The sequence below is a fragment of the Lonchura striata genome, chromosome 2 (assembly GCF_050655825.1).
Source record: "Lonchura striata isolate lonStrDom1 chromosome 2, ASM5065582v1, whole genome shotgun sequence".
In the NCBI taxonomy this organism is placed as follows: Eukaryota; Metazoa; Chordata; class Aves; order Passeriformes; family Estrildidae; genus Lonchura; species Lonchura striata.
The window spans coordinates 68,400,830-68,415,214 of record NC_140704.1 but is presented as its reverse complement, the minus strand read 5'-3'; the positions used below and the strand labels follow the sequence as shown (position 1 = coordinate 68,415,214).

Below are 14,385 nucleotides of genomic sequence, written 5' to 3'. Positions count from 1 at the left end.
GCTTCCATCAACTTTCTAAAAGTTTTGTAAGACCAGCTGTGCATAAATAATTTGGGGCAACCATGAGTTCTTATGGGGATGTCTTTTTAGATGGAATGAAGTAACTCGAAGAATAGAAATGTGGATTTCCATACAAGAATTGAATGAGATGGGTGAATACACTGCAGTTGAACTCCATCAGGCAAAAGATGTAAACACAGGGGGAATTTTCCAGCTTAGGCAGGTGTGTATCTTTTCCTTGCCCATCTTATCCATGCTTAAATTACTTTTTGAATTTTTTTCTTAGTTTCTCTCTCCTCTCAATTTTCTGCTTAGGGTCATTCTCGCCGACTTCAGGTGACAGTGAAACCCGTGCAGCATTCAGGAACATTGCCTCTCATGGTAGAAGCAATTCTTTCAGTCTCTGTAGGTGGGGTGACTGCCAGATCAACCAAACTGCAAAGGGGCTTGGACAGCTACCAGGTAAGGCAGTTAATTTCTGTTTGGTGTGGTTCTGCTGTTCTTGACCCAGCCCAACACAATTCCAAAAGGGACCTTGGCACACTTTGTACATGATTTGCAGTTTTACACATGCTTGAGGTTAATACAAGTAATGTAAGCCTGTGGTGCTAAAACTGCTTTTTTTTGCTTATAACTCAATGTATGACTGATAAAGTACTGAGTATGACAGGACAGAAGGAATAGGGGAATTGTTTTTACCTTTATGTGTAGAGGTGATTAATATTAGATTCCTAGTACTATTAATTCCCCTCCCTTCCAGACATGGGGAAAGTTGAGGAGGAAAAAAGCAAAAAAAAAAAAAATTATTAGAGGAAATGTGATGAGATACTATTTAGCTTTTCAAAAAGCACCAAGTTGTTATTTGATAAGAATCAAAACAAGTCATCACTCAATGTGGAAGGGCTATTCCACATAGCCAGGGAAGTCCTTAAGGAGAATAAATTATTTCAGCTGATACTGGACAAATTCCTATTGGAAATAAAGCATGGTTTTAACAGTGATAGCAAAGAACAAGTGAAATATGCCACTCAGGGAAGCAAGGTGCCTTTTGTAAGAAGGTTTGCATTCAGTTCCACAAATAATTCTAACCTTGGATACAGATGAAACTGTAAAACTTGAGATTAGTGATCTGCTTGCTCAGTCATTTTTCTGGCACTGGATTCCGTGGTGATTTTAATTGTTTTATTTTTTTAATAAACATATTCACTAATACTCAAATCATGGCTGACCTGCTACAGTCTAATTTAAAAAATCTTTCTGCCTCTAATAAGACTAGTTATTTGAGTGTTGTGATTTTAACATTTTACAAGTTTGTGGCAGAAATGTTGGTAATCATGTTTTGGGTTATTTCTGTGAATTTCTGTTGAGTGAAATGCATGGGTTTTGTGTTTTACAAAATGTATTTTCTCCTACCAGAAGGAGGAGGATGATGGTGGTGATATGGATAGTTACCAGGTATTGCTGCTCTTGCTGTCAATCCTGCGGCATGGGGCACAGCTAATGCTAATGGCCAGCAACTCTCAAATTTACGAGCAAAAGCGGCTTTGAAATACACACCTGCTGTGCATTTTAGAGGCTACCTGGGCTATACAACACTGCTATTTCAGTTTACCTTGTGACTTTATACTCTTACAGTGTCCTTTCTTCTCTAGTACTCTGCAGTCAGCTCTCCTAACTGGCTACATGAATTGCTATGGGAATAAAAGTTTTGAAACTTTAATTTAGAATGAAAGCAGTTTCTGATGAATATCACAGGGAAAAGAACCAGCAGCTGCAGTCATCTTTTCCAGGCAAATTATGCAGCATAAGATATTTTGTTTGTTTTCTAAAGAAAATATCATAACCTTTTATGTTGTGCAGTTTTCTGAAGTGCTTGAGTGAGAGTGGAGGATGTGAATGAGGATAGATACAGAAGCTTCAGTGAAGTAATTTTTTTTTTATCTGCACAAACCCCAACCTTGAACCTATTTTCCCGTGTGATAAGTCATAATTTAGACAGTGTAATAAAAGACTTATTTTAAAAGGTGACGAAGAGCAGAAGAAATACTCCCCAAAGTAAAATAAATTTCAGATTTCTACATAGAAGACGTTTTTCTAATAGGCAGTCCAACAGAAGTAAAACCAGTTAGGTGAGAATGCTGACATCCCTTAAAATGATGTGTTAAGTTTCCTAGCAGTCTCAAAAAATATAATGTAAGGTACTAACTTCTTTCGGGCTGTTTTTGCGCTTCCTGACATATCACAGGGAAGAACCAACTGGATTTTCTGTGATACCACAAAGCATGATTGCATGACGGGTTTTGTTTGCATGAGAAATCTTTTAATTGCACTGATAGCAGCTGCTAGCAATGGAATTTTGTGCAGGTTTGAGGGTGTATTGACCTGTCTAATCTTCAGGAGAACTTATGATCAACTGTTGATACTGGGTTTTCCTCTTCCATATGCTATTCAAAAGATTGATTGCCACCTCTGTGAGTAATTAGCCCATGGTGTATAATCTGTTCAGCAGCAGAGGCTCCTGTTGAAATCTGAGATTTGAAAGCAAATAAACTTCCCCTCATGGGCGATGAGGTACTTAATCAGTGTGCATGTAATTCGTGGGGAAAAAAGTTTTCTGCATCGTGCAAGCCATTTAATATAAATTCTGATTAAACTACCACGAAATTTACTGTCCTTTTATTCTTACCCACATAGTCTAGTGACTTCCTTCTCTATTTCCATGTTAGGAAGAAGATTTGAACTGTGTACGAGAAAGGTGGTCTGATGCATTAATAAAACGCAGAGAATACTTAGATGAGCAGATCCAAAAGATCAGCAACAAACAAGGTTTGCAGCTTGAAGTCTCTGTCATAAGTATATGCCCTATACCACAAAAAGTGTGTCTCATCTGTAATCCTAATCTTTCCCACCATAGAAAAATCTGAGGATGATATAGAACGAGAAGCCCGGCTGGTGGAACAGTGGGTAGGGCTGACGGAAGAGAGGAATGCAGTGTTTGTTCCAGCACCAGGCAGTGGAATTCCTGGTGCCCCTGCAAATTGGTATGTTCAGAAAAGCCACTGGAGTTGCCAGCTTTTTGTACATAAACCATGCATGCTGCAGGGTACAAATCTAAGGATGTTTTGGAGCTTCCTGTGTTCTCCTGTGATACTACAAACTGCATTCAGCTGACAGAAAGTTTAGAAGGTCAGATGCTGTCTGAATGTAAGAAGGATTTGCTTAGCTAAGATATTACATAGAGCTTTGAAATAGCTTTCAAGGTTTGAAAATCACCTTTGAATATAATATAGTATTTTGCAACTATACAGTTGAGAAAACTATCCAGTAGTTTGATTCCTTTCAGAAAAGGAGTGATTGAAAAATGAATTATAGAACATGTGATAATGTCATTGATAAAGGATGAAGAGGGAAGAAACCGATTCCAAAGGATGTGTTCTCTGTTTCATCTGAATTTGTAATATATTTCTCTTTAGTTTCATTTAAATTTGTGTTTTAACTAAGATCTTTGGAGCTGACATGCAAAAATGAGAAATGCAATATGTTAGGTTTGGGAAAGTATGGACAAGAAATGGACTCCTCTAATCAAGTGTACACTAATGTCTTCAATAGTATTTGGGGAATAATGTAGCAATAGTTTTTTTCTTGCCGTTTTTCCCCTTATCCACCTAAAGCATGCTGTGGACATATAGCTAAAAGAGTGTTTATGGATATAACGAGTGCCAGTAGTTGCATATCCAGTTGTTTGGAGGGTTGCTGACCTTTATGTGTGAGATGACTACAACCAGTTCACTTCATAAGGAGCAGAACAGGATGTTTAGAACTCTGGTCCTCCCAGTAAGTGCCACATGCTGTGTGGTGTGAATTGAGTTTTGGCAAAGCTCTAGATTTAGCTCTGTGTGAGCTAATAAAATGCTGTCTGTGCCACACAGGCATTCAGAGTAGCCATCAGAATGCTGACAGCTTTAGCCATTGGTTACAGTTAATGAATATTGCATGGAGAGCTGTCTGCCCAAATTAGCTTAGGTATGAAATTGCCTTTTTTGTTACCATTTTGTTTTGTTTTAGGATTCCACCTGCAGGAATGGAAACACATATACCTGTTCTCTTCCTTGATCTGAATGGTATGTCATAAAAAGAGATTAAGAAACTTGTGGAGGAGGAAATCGGGGTTAGTGTGGGTCAATAAATGGTTAAATGGAGGATTGGACTTGAAAGGTGTAAGAAATCAAACAAGTCCTGGCAATGACACTGTCTGATATGGCTTGTAAAGTGCTTTTTCCTCTGGCTGTGTATGTTGGCATAATTAAGCAAATTTATTTTAGAATAAGGATAAAAAGTCTGGGAACACAGGAGTACAGTGATGGGCTGTACAACAGAAAATATTGTAAGAAAGGAAACTTAGTTTGAATCAAACAGCAAATGAGGAAATCCTGTAAGTGTTTGATGTACAAATTCACATGTCATTAAGGCATTAACAGAGAATCTCCCACTGCTTTCAGAGCTCCTTCCACTGGCATTTCTGTAGAGTTTTAAATAGCTCATTTAATGAACACTGTGTTAGGATTATAATGAGCTTTTTTTGCAGAATCTGAGTCCTGGCCCTTTAAAGGTATTTAGTTCTAAATGCAAGAAGAATATTGATACAGACTCTTAAGACACAGATACACATTCTAAGTAGCAAGAGACTAGAATTAGCTCCACATTTAAGGACTGTTTGGGAAACAAGTCTAATAATAAACCTGAACATAAAGCACAAGAGGATCTATAGGCCTTATCACATCCAGCACTGCAGTGGACTATTACACATATTTATATAGGCAATGCATCAATAACCTCCTTTAGCAGATACTTTTGGAAAGTGAAATACCCTCTTATTTCATCTGTGTTCACAAGGAATGGTTTATTTGTTTTGGTTTGTTTTTTCTTCTTTTTTTTTTTTTTGTTTTTACTATCAGTAGTAATTAGCAGACAAAAGATCAAATCAAATAGAATATTTAAATAGGTTCATTGTATCATTGCACACCTTTTGTTTGTTCAGCAAAAAGCGTAATGTAGCCAGAACTGCTATTCTCAATTTATTTTGTATGCTGAAATCATCTTCAGAATGCTGCACAGTACTAAGATGAAGTAAGATTAAATGTAATATGAAATATGAGTAGGCCTTTATTAACAACTTTGCCTCTATATATTCATATCCTTTGGTATAAAACTATTTCATTCTTTGCACATTTGTTTCATTAGCTGATGACCTCAGTGCCAATGAACAACTAATAGGTCCCCATGCATCAGGAGTTAACTCAATACTACCAAAGGAGCATGGGAGCCCATTCTTTTATCTGCCGATCATAAAACACAGTGATGATGAGGTAAATTGTTAGCAAGCCTCCTTTTTGACAACTCTAGCTTGTGTAAATGCTTTTTTCTTATGTTTTATTTCCTACTTCTATGTATTTAATCATTATTATTATTACCTTTTTGTCTTAGAAGTACCATCTGTATCTAGTGCTGCCTTTATTCTCTGACCTATTTATTTAGAATTTAGGAGGATATGACTTGTTAGCTCTTTTGCTTTAATTCAGAGATGGCAAGTGTTAGCTCTTGGCAAAGAATAATTCAACTGCCTGGCTCAAAATCCCTTTTCCTGCTTTCCTCACCCTTCATCATTCCTGTTGCAGGTTCTTAACTCTTCAGAGAAAAAGAGGTTTTATTGTGTGCACTAGGCAAAGCTTAATACTTAAATAAAAATTCTTTCATTTTTAGTACAGAATTACTGTTTTTTAAATGTATGTTTTGGGAATTGTTGGAAATTAATACTTCTGAATCCATTCTGGAATTTCTTAACTGATTCCTTCCATATCCTGCATCTACTCAGGCCATTGTTTAAAAGACTCTTTCCAGAATAAAAGGACACCAAAGTGGGGGGGAAGGCAGAGGGAAGGAAAAAAAGTACTGCAGAATGGGTGCAGGTTTATTCTGTCTGGGCTGTTAATCTAATCCAACACAGAAGGAAGATTTTACAATGAAATTAATACACTTCTAATATAGTAACAGTAGGATTTTTATCCCTTCATCCAGTCCTTCTGCTTTCCTTTCTGTCTCCAGCCATGTGAAAACTTCCTATGGGGGCAGGGATTGGGATCATAGTTATTTTCCCCAGTATCTTAATACCTCTTTTTTGATTCTTCTGATAAATTCCTTACTATGAAAAGGAGGTTTGACTTCACTTTGTTCAATGATGGTGATGTTTCTCTCATTAAGGGATTGTTTTACTCCATGTTAAATAATTGTAAATTATACCTTTTGTTAGAATAATAGTATCTTTGATTTCCTTTTCCTTTATCCACATGCATAGGTTTCAGCCACTGCTGCCTGGGACTCTTCTGTTCACGATTCAGTGCACCTCAATAGGGTAACTCCTCAAAATGAGAGAATTTACTTGATAGTGAAGACTACTGTGCAGCTCAGTCACCCTGCTGCAATGGAACTGGTATTGCGCAAAAGGATTGCAGCCAACATTTATAACAAGCAGGTAATAAGTTTATATATTCTTTTAATCTTTGTTTCATATTCTTAATTTAATGAATGTGTTTTCTTAGCTCTTTGCTTAATTTTTTGAGTCTGGTCTCCCTAGTTCTTACGAGAGAGAAATGAAAACTAGATGTTTATAGGTTGCAGTGAAGCTGTGTACTGGTATATTTCTTTGAACTGTCCATTTTTCAACTGATTGAACTTAGTAGCATTGTATACTGAGCACAGTGCTGTAAAGAATGCTTAAAATATCATAAATGCTAAAGTAAAATTAATAAATGATGGTTCTGATTGGCTTCATAATCAGATTTTTCATTGCAACTTTTCATTTTTTTAGGATGTCATAAATATTATCAAAACAGTAACTGAAAATTACTTTCTTTCTAGAGTTTTACCCAGAGCCTGAAAAGGAGAATATCCTTGAAAAATATATATTATGCCTGTGGAGTGACTTATGAAATAGTATCCAATATACCAAAGGTAAATAATACCATATTTCTTTGACAAATGCACAGAAATCAACAAAATTGACCTACTGCAGTGGGTGATACTGATGAGAAAGTAAATGTTCTACTTTGCTGGTATGAGGCAGGTTGCCAAAGTGAATATACTGAAGTAGATCAGTGTGAGATTGTTGACAGTTGAAAACTGTGGGGATTTTATTTTCTCTTCTACTGTGTTTAAGTTTTTGTAGTAGAGGTATTTTTGAAGGCCCATTAACTTAAAGTCTACAGGGAAAATATAGAGGGTACTCAGAGGAATGTTCAGGTTTGTGAAAACAGAATAGCTGGGAATCTGAGTTCACAGGAATATAAATTACTTTTTATAGAAAAAAGCGTGTATGAGTTGTAAATGTACTATAAAATTTATTTTAAAAGTAAACAAACTGGACAAATGAAAACATAAATAGTCTTGAAACCCTGTAATTGTCACTTTGTTGCAGTACTACTTAAACTTTAAACTCTAGGGAAATCACTGCATATTTTAAGATTTGGGAAGGAAATTACATTTCCTTGCCTAGGAAGTTGTCATTAGTTGAGCCTTAACATACACAATTTCAGGTTATATATGCATTATTTCTAGAAGTGCATTTACTACAGCAAATGCTCAAAACTTCTCCTAAATTTGATCTCTTCAGCATCATTTGCATCTTTATGGAACAACCCTGGATCATTGCCTGTAATTAGGTTTGCTGATTAAGTTTAAGATGCCCAAATCAAATTAATTTCTGGATTGAACCAGTCTAAAAAAGTGGCCTAAACCAATTGGCTTTCTTTTTTGAAACCTTGAATGTTGTAACTTCTACTTTAGGCTACAGAAGAAATTGAGGACCGTGAGACCTTAGCACTGATGGCTGCAAGGAGTGAGAATGAAGGCACATCCGATGGCGAAACCTACATTGAGAAATACACACGTGGTGTGCTGCAAGTGGAGAACATTCTGAGCCTTGAACGGCTAAGACAGGCAAGGAAAAGGCATTTCTTGCACCCTTTGCACTGGATTATGAGAATTCAAGAAGAGATGATGGATCTTTTAAAAATACTGGGTTGTTTTTTGTTTTTTTTTCTGTTGGGTGGTTTTTTAGAGAGCATTGAACAGATAAATGTAAGATAAAATTAGTTCTGTGAAATACAAATTTCCAGAGGTGGTGGATGTAGTAACTAAAGCTGACAATGATGTCGTACTCAGAACCTGAACATGCAAAGGCTGCAGAATGAATTTCAGACAGAAGCTTTGGTGGTTGTGTGTGCAAATTAAGATTTGTGAATGCAAGCCCTGATTGCTTCTGTTAGCTACACTGACAAAAAGTCCCTATCCTGCATGCTCAGTTCTCCTGAAGAGGCCATGGCATTACTGTTAGTGTTTTGTTCTCTTTACACAGGCAGTGACTGTCAAAGAGGCTCTCTCCACCAAAGCCAGGAACATCCGCAGGAGCATCAGCACTCCAAATGTGCACAACGTAAGAACCCTTCATCATTAGCACTGATGGGGCAGGGGCTGCTGTCTGTGTGCTGATGTAAGGCTTGCACAATGGGATATGGTAGTGATTACTCTGTGCTGGGACTGACCTGCCTGTGGGGAAGTGGCCATGAAGTGAAACCCACTCCCCAAAATTGTCCATACTAGGAGATAATGAAGTTAACAGGGAAGAGGGAGGGTTGGTTGAAACTCTTCTCCTTTTACAAGGAAATCCATTTGGGAAGTAGTCCAGGATGAACGCTGCCCTGGTTCAGATTACTTTTACCTCCAAGTCCCTTTAACTTTTTTTCATAGTATAAGGGGTAGTTTCCATTTTATGTATTCTCTCACGCACTCATACTGCAGAAACTTTTATGTCTTTATACATAAAATGGTCCTAAAAGAGAGAGCAAAATAGTTATTAGGACTAAACGATCAGTGTTTCCTCAAGGTTTTATATCTCACAAATAAAAGATAGGCATTTTGTCATTCTGTCTGTTGGTGTCCTGTAGGTGTCCTGTAGTCGACTGGATCTTTCTGCCTGTGATGATGATGACAAGGTATGGAAATGTAGCGACAAACAGCTCACATTCCCAGATTTCCCATACCCACCAGAAGCAAGATGTGTTTGAGAATTGGGAAAAAAAAAAGGAAAATAGAAATAGTATTTTCCTTTAACAGTATTTAAAGCAGTTGATTTACATAGTGTATCTTCAAAGTTCTGCACCCATTACATATAATTTTCCATTAAACCTTATTGTCCTTCTCTGCTTTTCATATTAGAATTATATAAACTCATATGTAAGAAACAGAGCAAAACTTTAACTACTTCTCTGACCAGCTAATTACCTTTTAAACAATGCATTTCTATATGACAGGAATATTGTCTGAAGTCAGTAATTGACATAGCTATGGTTTGTGGGGTTTGGTTGACTCTTAAAAAAACCACCCGAGTTTACCAATTTTTTTTTTCCACATTTTGTCTGCGTCAGCATGCAGATTTATATATTTTTATTTTTTAGGGTTGGTCTGAAAGTCATCTAGATATATCTGACTGTTGTTCCAGCTATCAAGATGTATCATGCTATGGTACTTTACCCAGGGAGTCACCTCGCAAGAGCAAAGATGGCAGTGGTGAGATTTCATATATGTAATGACAATGCTAGTGGATTTTTATTTACTGGATTAAACTGAAAATTAAATTCCCAGTGCTCTATTCCTAATAAATGTGTTATCCAGCTTCTACTTAAGGAGCTAAACATAATCTGGAAATAGGGGAGGAAAGGAGAAATGCATAAGACATCCAGGAAAGAGGGTAAAGAGGAGGACAGAATGTGCTAAATATAAATCAAAACTGTAGAAGGAAAAAAAAAAAGGAAAAAAAACCACCCAAAACAAAGCATCACAGACTCACACAAAAGAACAAAACACAACTGCTGTTATTTTATGAATTTGTAGATGCTTTTTTTAAAGTGGGAAGCATCCTTAGACAGGTTCTTTACATAGTATGTGGATATCGGCTGTGGCTCCCTGTCAGTTTGTCACAGGTGCCTCGACTCCTTCAGGTCACATTGACCAGGCAGTACAGGTAGAAATATTGCTGAAATAAAGTGGGCTGGGGGTTTATTCATTGCTTCCTTGCTTATAATTTCCTTTTTGATCATGCTGGCTGTTCTGGATGGCTGGCTCGGTTACAGGGCAGATTTGCAGTCTTGTGGGCAGAGGTCAGGTGAGACATAGGAAGCATAAGAGCTCCTCGGTTTTATTTTCAAGGACACTTCCCACTGGTTTTATGACCAAGATGAAAAGGAGAAATGTTGGAGCCTCAAAATGGAAGGGGCAGATACTGTCTGAGATATCCTCAGATTTTTCTGAGGATCTCACTGAGCTCTACATTATTTCATGCCTCAGCCAGTGGTTAAGTACTTAAATATTGATATTTTTTCTGTAGCCAGCAACTTTGTCAATTGCATGGCTTAACCTTCAGTTGTTTTGAAATATGATCTTGCAGTCAGGATATGAAGAACTGAAATATACTATTTTTGCTTTTTTACCTAGGTGTTGTAGCAGAGAATTCCCATGCTTTAATGGCCAGCCCTTTTAAAGCATTTTCTCCCCAGCCACCAAAGTTTTTCAAGCCCTTAATGCCAGTGAAAGAGGAGCATAAAAGGAAGACCCCACTTGAAAGCCGACCTCTACTTAGTCAAGAGGTAATCTTTGAAAACCACCTGCTTTTTTAAAGGAGTTGGAGTGATTTTGTGTACTTGAAAAATCATTTACATCTGTTGTAACAGAATTTTGTAATTCTCTGGTAAAAGTATTCAGGTCACCCTTTATATCTGGTGGAGTTTTGCTTTTTGGAATTTTGTTTCTTACCTGAATACAGGGTTTGTTGATTCTGGGTTTTTTTACTTCTTAGTATGTATTGTCCATTACAGGATACTTCTATTTTAAAGTAGCAATAACTATTTTACTACCTTTGCACCTTTTTCTTTTTATTCTCCAGTAAGATGCTGGTGTGTGTTTTTCATAGACAAAATGTAATTCTGTGAAACTATTCTGGGGTGGTTATAATTCTGGCCTCTATTCCTCACCCACAAACTCTGGGAGGAGTGCATGAGTTCCCCTACCCATTAACTTGAATTTTGATGTCTGTATGGCCAATGCTGTTTCACCTTCATCACATCTTCACACCTTTGTGACTTGGCACCCAGTTAGCAGCATGGTCAGAGCCATGGTTTGTGTGGTGTGTTGTGTCTCAACCTTTGCAGAGCATGCCTCCATTGCAGGTGCACTGTGCTGGCTATGCTGTGCCTGCAGGAAGCATGGCCAGCACCATGCCTGAGGAGAAGATTGTAAGTTTTGTACCAGTTTCTGTCTCGAGGCCTGGTGGTGGGCTTGAGGCACTCACACTACTCCAGCAGGAAAAAGAAGTTGTGAGTTGGAAATAACCACTTGTGACTGATTGTAGGTTATGGTTGTAACAGTTGCTTGCCTGGCTTGCAAATGTATTCTGTCATTGGAACTAACTCTACTGGAGTTTGGTGTTCTGTTTTTGTTTTGTTTTGGGTTTTAATGTTTATATGTCATATGTCTTGTGGGGTGGGGGGAGAGGGGAGGCTGTAGTATTTACAGGGCACAAAAGATCAAGAAAAGGATTAGAGAGCAATGCTGTTTTCACTCTAATATACCTTGTATGTTACCTAGATTTTGTGACTATACCCCAGAGTAAATGGAATGATCCCATTTGGTGTAAGTAACTGTGCATTTAGGTGTGGGTACACTATAAAAGCTTATAATTGCCTGACATAGAAGTAATATTACTAAGATTGCCGCTCTTAATTAACCTGCAGCCTGTCTTCATCATAATTCAGGTGCAAATTAAGGTGGAGGGCTTTTGTTTTAATCTTCACTTGCTAAATCCTTTTCTCACTGCTGCTTCAACAAAAGGTGTATCATCATTTCTGCTGTATGATGGTTTTGGGTTTGGGGCTGTGGAATATGGCTGCAAATACTTGCTTTAATCAGAGCTTTAGATTTAAAATTCAGAACCTTCAAATTATTTCCTTTAAGTCCTATGGGACAGTTTTCCACAAAATCCTAGCAATGCTTTCTTCTATTCAATAATTATCTTCATTCCTACCATATAGCCAAACCATTAAAAAACCTGTTCTGGATTTCTAATGCTGTTTTGCAAGTTGCTAGACCAAAGTATCCTGAGTGTTCTGGTGTATATATTTGAAGCTTGGCTGCTGGGTTTGGGTGGCAGCTGTTTTAGTCTTGATTGTGTTAATTTTCCATAAGGTAACTGATATGCTGACTCACAATGAGTCACTGATACAAATAATGGGTAGGTATTTGGAAGAAAAAATCTAGTTGAAAAAACATCCCTTGGAAAATAAATTGTTACAAAACTTTCCATAGCAACTTGAGGGCAGTTTTAATCCCTTGAGTGAAAACAAAGTCCCACCCCATGCATGCTCTGAATTAACCCAGGCATTTGCCTGTGCTACTTTCAACAGATACACAGAAGCTTTCAGAGCTAGGAAAGGGCAACATCCTGCCGCCAGGCTTTGCCAGAGAAGGGATGAGATTCACTGAACACTGTAAACCTGCTGTAGCCAAAAGAACCATAGAAAGAGGTGTTCTTTCAGTTCTCAGCTGCTTGACTCGTACTGACTTCTCCCTTGTATCCACACAGTTTTTTGTTTGGTTGCATAGGAAGTCAGGTCAAAGGAACGAATCCACCCAGGTGATGGCTTGACTACCATGGATTTTTTCATTTGGATCTAGTCCTCTGTCTGATGACTTTTTAGACCCTTGAGGGTCCTGGGGAGACAAGGCAAGAATTAGCAGCTGCTAGTGGGGAAGAGGTTTACACAGCTACTTTTTGTAGCCCAGACAGCCTAGGGTGTTGTGTTTAGCAAGTGATGTTTCTGGGGGTTTTATCGCTTTAGGAAAGAAATCTATGTAGGAAGTAGGCTTTTCAGACTATGCCATTTTTCAGGGCTGCAGTGAGTCCTATATTTTAACTAAGCTGAAGTATTCCAATATTCAAAACACATCTGCCAAAGGAAGGGGGAAGAAAAAGCAGCTAACAAAAAATATTTTTTATTCAGTTGGCCTGAAATAGAGCATTCAACCTGAAATTTCAGAGGGTACTTACACACGCTTGATATTGCAGCTATATCAAAACAGCATGATATAGGGGCACGTTCTATATAATATAGGAATACAGTGACTTACGTTAAGGTCAGATTAAATGTTTTCATATTAAGTGTATTTAAATACTGCCAGAAATTAACATGTTTAAGGGAGGGTTTGCTAAGAGGAAACCCTTCTAGAGGGCAATAAAAATTGAGGCACCTGTGGTGCAACCACTAGATAAGTATTACTGATTTTTAAATTACTAAAATGGGAACTTACTTGTTGAGGTTACTTGACAGGTGTAATTTAGGGATTTGAAAATGCAGATGCAAAGCAGGTGTAGGGAAGCTGCTCTGTGCTCCTGCTTATTTTGCTTCTTTACTGCTAGAACTTGATGTATAGTCTTGTCTCATTAGTTCTTGCTGTTGTGGTCTTTCTGTTACCAGTTCTTAAATCTGCTTTTCATTATAATAATTGTGTTACATCCCAGGGAAGTTGCTGAAGCTTCTTGACCAGTTTTTTAAAGATTTTATCTTTATTTATACCAATTAGCCTGAGCTGTACGAGGCACCTTCTTTCTTTTTTTTTCCCATCTCACATCCACAGAAATTTGAAAAACTCTGAAATTGCTTTGTTTCTGGAATTTCCCAGTCAGGAAACTTAAGATGAGCTCTGTAAGGAAATATGTCTTGTCTCCACCAAGGGCATCTTTTGTTTGTCACAAGGTGATGTCTCTTCACCTATCTCAGCATTTTTCACAGCCCATGTTCTAGTTAGAAAACTGGTTCTCTGTAGCTTAGCTTTTATACTTATGATGACAGATAGCCCTGAAATGGCACATGAATGACACTGTGGTTACTTGTTTGGCCTTTCCTAATCACTCACTAATGTCTGTATGTCTGTATTGCCATTTCTTAGTTACAGCCTGTTATCCAGTCTGATTCTGAACTGGGAAACCACCAAGGTGGAGTTTTTTCAGTCAAATGAGGAATCTTGCAAGTTTCAAAGGAGACATAAAGAACTCTTATAAAAATACCTCTTGGTCTCAAGGGGACATTTAACTAGTATTGACTAGAAATACTTCTTTCATTAAATATTTATTAGTTTGGAGTTCATATGTAATCTTCATATACAAACTTTAAAAAGTGTATTTAATAAGCTCTTAGTTTTTAATGTTTAAAAACACTCCCAAACTATAAGGTTCTGCACAGAACAAAACTTAGTTTTGCAAAAATAAAATTGGTAAAAGGG

The 14,385-nt window shown here is 37.5% G+C and overlaps 1 protein-coding gene across 5 annotated transcripts in view; it reads left to right on the top strand.

Annotated features, from left to right (window-relative positions):
- KIF13A (kinesin family member 13A) overlaps positions 1-14,385 on the top strand; it is a 101,373-nt gene that overhangs the window by 81,572 nt on the left and 5,416 nt on the right. For 2 of the 5 annotated variants that reach the window (XM_021553325.4, XM_085571509.1), the window contains 14 exons: positions 91-223; positions 316-462; positions 1,417-1,455; positions 2,727-2,826; positions 2,915-3,041; positions 4,066-4,121; positions 5,242-5,366; positions 6,353-6,529; positions 6,916-7,008; positions 7,840-7,992; positions 8,411-8,488; positions 9,000-9,047; positions 9,510-9,621; positions 10,546-10,697. In XM_021553325.4, the coding sequence (XP_021409000.1) occupies positions 91-223; positions 316-462; positions 1,417-1,455; positions 2,727-2,826; positions 2,915-3,041; positions 4,066-4,121; positions 5,242-5,366; positions 6,353-6,529; positions 6,916-7,008; positions 7,840-7,992; positions 8,411-8,488; positions 9,000-9,047; positions 9,510-9,621; positions 10,546-10,697 (1,540 nt within the window). Of the gene's footprint in view, positions 1-90; positions 224-315; positions 463-1,416; positions 1,456-2,726; positions 2,827-2,914; positions 3,042-4,065; positions 4,122-5,241; positions 5,367-6,352; positions 6,530-6,915; positions 7,009-7,839; positions 7,993-8,410; positions 8,489-8,999; positions 9,048-9,509; positions 9,622-10,545; positions 10,698-11,258; positions 11,343-14,385 lie in introns of all 5 variants that reach the window. The other 3 variants (XM_021553332.4, XM_085571510.1, XM_021553345.4) reach the window with 2 other exon arrangements.